The following is a 6,000-nucleotide window of genomic DNA, read 5'->3' as shown; positions in this document are numbered from 1 at the left end:
TTCCTGGAGAGAGCGGGCTGCGGTTCGGCGGTACCGTTTCTGGAAGATTAAGTGATTAAGCCTAACTAAAAGTGACTAACAGGGATAGATCTTTTCCTGTCAAACACAGAAGGTTTTCCATAGAGCAGCTCCAAGGTTGTGAGTGAAGGTGAACAGCTCTGCTTCTAAAGACTCCTTAATTTTAAGAAATTCAAAGACCCGGCACGACACTTTGTTCTGTGACTTTCTTAAACCTACACCCTACTTCACACCCTTTCATGAGCCATTATCTTTCTTATTTAAAGCAGACACAACGGAAGTTTAAAAAAAGACAGAAGAGAAGTACAAGTCTCTGCAGATGTAAGGTATAATTTAGCAAAGTATTTTATCACCCAATCCTGCCAGGTCTTCAACACCTTCTGCAAGCACGGACTCCTCCACTCATCTTGTGAGCAGTGGGGAGAGAGAGCACTCCAGTCTTTTTCTGGTTGCAGGAAACTCCCTGGTGTTGACTGTTCATTCAGCTTTTGCATGCATATTGATATGGCTAAAGCCTTGAGAGTCTTCATGAACTGATTACTAAGTCTGTGTTTTGCAATAAACCATTATTTATTTAGGCATTCATACTGATTCATAAAAACCCACGTTCAGATTTTCTGATGAACACGGTATAAAAACACAGATAAAATAGGGAGATCCAAAAGAATATGTTTTATTTACAGGTTTTGTATAAATACAGAAAACAGGGGATGGGATAAATAACAAAGTAGTCACCAAACTGTTTTCATTAATAACTTATCAAACCAGTTTTATTTTTGAAAACATCCAAAGGAAGCTAAAAGCGATGCAGGCAGCTGGTTGAATTTCTCCTGGAGGGTTTGAATGGGACTGCAGGCCGGTGCTGAATTTCACTCTTGTGAATAAATCCACGCATTATCTTTTGGAAAGCAATATCTTTCAGGGTGGAATAAAGCCTATTTAGTAAATTATTATTTTTGTTTTTAAAACGAAATGACTCTTTATTAAAAAAGAGACCTACTGAAATTTGAATTTTTCCTCATTACCTGAGGCATAATCAAATTGTCAGCTGTTTTACAAGGGTGATAATGTGGAACAGAAGCGTGATAACATTTGCCACCATTCCAGCTGGTTCCCCCCAAAAGACACCTTCTCACAACCCTCTCATCAGTGAACTCACAGGATCTTAGAGAAGCACAAGTTATTGTTTAAAGTGGTCTGATAATGAACATCAGAGAACCATTAAGGTTGGGAAACACCTCCAAGATCATCGAGTTGATAGATACAAGTCGTTGGACCTGTTTTATTTGGACACAGTGTAATTTGAAACACACATTAAATGCTGACTTCTGGAAAAAATGTAGGAATTTGTCACTGATTTCACACTGTCAGTGTGACCAGGATTTCGCTACTGGAGTATATCACACTGTTTTCAGATTTCAGAAGCAAATGCTCAACCATTTAATTTTACTGATGTAGAAAGAAAAAAAGCTGAGAATATTTCAAAATAGTTTATAATGCTATAACAAATACTGCAGCTGAAGGGACAACTGGGCAATTTAAGTGTCAAAATAAAGTATATATGTTTACTATATGTTTACTAGGGTTTGTTGTTTTTTTTTAAGAAGAACATTATAAAGAACATTTTAAAATCCAGACTAGTTATTTCCTAGAGGTTTTGCTCTACTTTTAGCAGGGATTAGTTCAAGGAATTAACTAGCTTGTGCAGTGTAAGAAGTCAGAGTAGATGGGTTCAGGAGCTGCGACTCTATTTGTCTAACTATAATGGATCTATAAATTAATCAAACTGGATTGACCATAAGGACAGTTTCCCAGTTAATGTTAATTCAGTCTTAAAGTGCATACATTAACAATCACTACTTTTAAATATACTTAGATATAGAATAGTCTATAACTAAGAGTCCAGGCCTTCGAGCTTGACATCCTCAATCTACACTGAACTGGCATGTAAATGGCAGTCCTCATGCACTAAATGAGGTACTTGGTTAGATACTGCTCCTGTTACTTTAGCTGGATACCCCAATTCCATCCCTGCAGGTCTGCAATTGGTCATGATCATCACCATCTAGCTGAGTTGTTGAGGGTGATAGGATGTTTTCAAGGACTGGACCCATTTCATTGCTCAGTCTTTCCTTGTGAAAATAGTGATGTTTTAACTCATTCAAATAGTGCTGGTCCAGAAAGATACATTATTTTTGCAGTGAATCCACTAATGTCATTGTGTTATGATGGATGAGAATATCAGAGAAGTTAAAGATATGCAACTGGATATAAATGAGTTATATGGAATATTGTATTGTTAGGGTACAAGTGAGGGCACAACTACACCTTAATCTTCCCGTCCAGCTTCCCTGGGGACTCCCACACACCTTGTCTCCTGCTGCCCCTGGGACCTGGCTCAGCCCTGACCGTGCCTGGGGCTGTCAGTGAACCTGCAGGGAGAGCCTGCTTCTCTCTCTGCCCTGCTTATCTCTCCAGGAGGCCACAACACCTGAGCTCCCTGTGACCTGAGCTGCAAACCTGCTCACCACGGAGCTGCCTTGATCTGGGAGGCCTCGCTGCTCCTCTCAGTGGCACTTCATCACCCTGGTGTGAAATAAGTTTCAGATTACCCCGCTAACTATTCTGCTAATGCAGTCAGTATATTCCGTGCTCTCTGTGTTCCTCCAGAGTTCCAAAGGAGAAGCTTGCATGGATAACAAGCAGCTGCTCCTGAAGATACTTAAAAGCTATTTCCTGAGATAACTATGATTTTCACAATATTACTGCACAGCAATGGAGCATGGAAGTATTTCATGGCCTTTTGGCAGACACAAATCTTCCAAATGTGATAAAACAAAACCAGCCACTTTCCATGGCACAAGAAAACTTGTGGTTAGGCACATACGTTAAAAAAACCCCAAAACCTAAAACCCAAAAACAACAGCAAATCTTAGAGGCTGGGAAAAGCCACTGATGTGCAGGAGGAGAGCAAAATCACCTCAGTTGTACCTTTCTTCAGGTGAATAGGACTCGCTTCACCGACTTCACTGGGAGCTGTATTAAGTGCTAATATTAACGAGAGGGCTGTGAGGCCAGCGGGAGAGCCCCTGCCCCGCTGCCCGAGATCCGGGTGGGTCTGCGGGATGCTTCCACCGCACACAGGGTGGGGCGGGCAGCGGAGCGGGCGGGCAGCGTGTCCGCGGACCGGGCAGGGTTCGGGGCCGGAGCCGGGGCTCGGTTCGGGGCCGGCGCTGGGGCAGGGTTCGGGCACGGTTCGGGCCCGGCGCTGGGTCAGGCCTCGGCGGGCAGCGGCTCCCGGTGCGCAGCCGCCGGCGGGGCCCGCACCGCCCGGAGGAGGCGCTTCCCGCGGCGGCGGCGGCGGCCCCGGCTCCCGAGAGCAGCGCTGCGAGCCCGCCCGGCTCGCTGCCCTGCCCTGCCCGCGGCCGGGATGCGCTCGGAGGCGGCGCCGCAGCTGGGCGGCCTGGAGCGGTTCGCCAGCGCCGGCAAGGGCCGGGGGCTGCGGGCGCGGCGGCGCTTCGCCGTGGGCGAGCTGCTGCTGAGCTGCCCGGCCTACGTGGCCGTGCTGGCGGTCAGCGAGCGCGGCAGCCACTGCGACGGCTGCTTCGCCAGGTAGGGCCCGGGCGGCGCCCGGCGGCCGCGGCTTCTGCGGGGCGGCGGCAGAACTTTTCCCCCTCCTCGGCTCGTGGTGCTGTGGCGGCGTGGAGGTTTAAAAGTCAAAGCTGGTTTTCCGTGCTCAGCAGCTCAGGAAAGAGAAAGGAAAAGGAAAAAAAAAAAAAGTTCTGCTCTTCCCGTGCTCTGGCGGTCACGTAGACACGTGCGTAGCCATCCTCTCGCAGGAAGTTTCATTGATCCGTCTAGTTTTGTAATAACTTCGTGTTCGCTGGTTTTAATGAGGGTTTGGTAAGGGAGAAAGGGTCTGCAGTCGCTTGATTCACACTTCACATTCCCTAGTGCGAAGGGAATATCTATGAATGAAATGTGTATATCTCTGTATTGAAATATACAGAAATACTTGTGTGTTACCTCTGTCTGAAACCTTAGTCTGCAGATTACTTTTACTGGGGCGGAGCGCAGGCAATGCAAGAACTTGTTTGTCTCCTGGCTGGGAGCACTGGGACTGGAGTGCTGCCTGCTCCTGAGTGCTTCGGGACTCCTGCTGCTGGAGGGATGCGGGGGGCTCGAGGTTGCCGGGGCCTCTGCAGCTGCCTCCTCACCTGTGTGAAGGGGAGGTTTTCAATGTTTGCCTCAAGCTTCTCGATTTGAGCTGCTGCAGGGTGTATTAAAAGGTGTATTAGGGTTAGCAAATTCGGCATGGATACGACACTCTGTCACACCACACCATATTTTTAGAAAGTGTAGTACTTTCGTGGCTTCTGAGAGCTTACTGAGGAATTAAGTGCTTACCTGGTTATAAATCACAGCAAATGTTAGTAGTTGCCTCAGTAAAGAAAAACAACTGTTGCAATTGTGCTATTTTTATCCATACATCATTTTTCTTTCCTCATTACCTTATCTACTTATGACTTGGTCACTTGATTTACCCCTTTCTTTGCCTATGAGCGCCTAATATAGTTCCTAATGAAGCTGGTGAAGGGAGTTCCATTAATTTGAAGAAGGGTACCGCTGAGGTGAATTTCCTCAGCTCCTTTACACCTTTTCCCAGCCTTTAAGGTTTGCATTGAAGTGTCGTGTTTGGTTTAAGGGGTTTTTTTTAAGTCTTGTACCTAACCACAAGTTTCCTTGTGCCAGAGAAGCTGTCTGGTTTTGTTTATGATTTTCAGATTTGTCTGCCAAAGGACCGGGGAATGCTTCCATACTTCACTGATGTGAAGTAATACTGTAAGGATAATAGTTATCTCATGGAATAGCTTTTCGTTATCTTCGGGAGCAGCTGCTTGTTATCCATGCAGGCTTCTCCTTTGGAGCTCTGGAGGAGCACAGCAGTCAAGGAACCCACTGACTGCAGCAGGACAGCAGTTAGTGGGGTAATCTGAAACTTATTTCACACCAGGGTGATGAAGTGCCACTAAGAGGAACGATGTCTGGGTGATGTAAGGCGATCTGCCGGTGCTCAGACATGTGTTCTGTGTCTGTGACTGTTGCATTAGCGCTGAACTAGCACGTACTGGATTCCAAACTGGGCTGGTAGAACTTCCAAAGAGCCCTTGCAGGGAGGTTGTGGGCTCGACACCAGCCGTGGGAAGGGAAACTTGGCCAAGTTGTCCTGAACACTTTTGTGGTAACATGGGCAGAATGAGGCCATAACATTGTATTTGCATGAGATAGTGGTTGTTACTTTAAATACGCGGTTGTAATGTCAGCAAGAGGAGTCATGATGTTAGCCCGGCTCGCTCAGGTTGCACCTTGTGTGCTTTGCAAACACAATCAGAGGATGCCAGACTTGCTGGGTTTTGTGGGCTCCAAATACCAGTGACCACCCAAATGCTGTACACTATCACATCATATAAGGACCCTCACCCTTGATTTACTCCAGTGAGCTTACCTCAGTGTAAGGCTATTTTTTTTTTCCTACTTACCTCAGGGAGGGTGTGCAGACATTTTAAAAGCATTCAGTACTGCTGAGAGATCCCTATTGCTGTCATACCAAAATGTCACTTGTTGGGTAACACATGTTCTATTTTTGGTGGGATCTGTTGCAACACATGCACTTTAAAGCAGAAAAGGACCTTCCTGGTGGCAGTTCCCTCTGGTGGGGTATATACAAATATAAAAAAGGAGAGGGTGAGCCTTAGGTCTGCTCAGAATACACAGATATCAGAACAGACAGGGTGGGACAGTAAGGGGCTCTCAGGTGACAGGAGATCAAACAGTATATTTAATAACACGGTATTTTTTCGTGGCTTTTGGAGGCACTTTTTCAACAGAGGTCATGCATTCTATAACCAAAGAAGCAGTACAGACAGTACAGCAGCTCTGTCATAGCAGAACCAAAGGGTTAATATTGGCCAACAGAGCAAC

General features: G+C 46.2%; 1 protein-coding gene across 2 annotated transcripts in view; it reads left to right on the top strand.

Moving 5' to 3' along the window:
* The first annotated feature begins 3,389 nt into the window (after window positions 1–3,389).
* SMYD2 (SET and MYND domain containing 2) overlaps window positions 3,390–6,000 on the top strand; it is a 28,962-nt gene continuing 26,351 nt past the window's right edge. Inside the window, exon 1 of one of the 2 annotated variants that reach the window (XM_059841062.1) lies at window positions 3,390–3,630. In XM_059841062.1, the coding sequence (XP_059697045.1) occupies window positions 3,449–3,630 (182 nt within the window). In that variant the 5' untranslated portion in view covers window positions 3,390–3,448. The remainder of the gene's footprint in view (window positions 3,631–6,000) is intronic. The other variant, XM_059841061.1, reaches the window with a different exon arrangement.

This window comes from Haemorhous mexicanus, chromosome 3, assembly GCF_027477595.1.
Source record: "Haemorhous mexicanus isolate bHaeMex1 chromosome 3, bHaeMex1.pri, whole genome shotgun sequence".
NCBI lineage: Eukaryota > Metazoa > Chordata > Aves > Passeriformes > Fringillidae > Haemorhous > Haemorhous mexicanus.
This window is presented reverse-complemented; position numbering and strand designations above follow the sequence as displayed.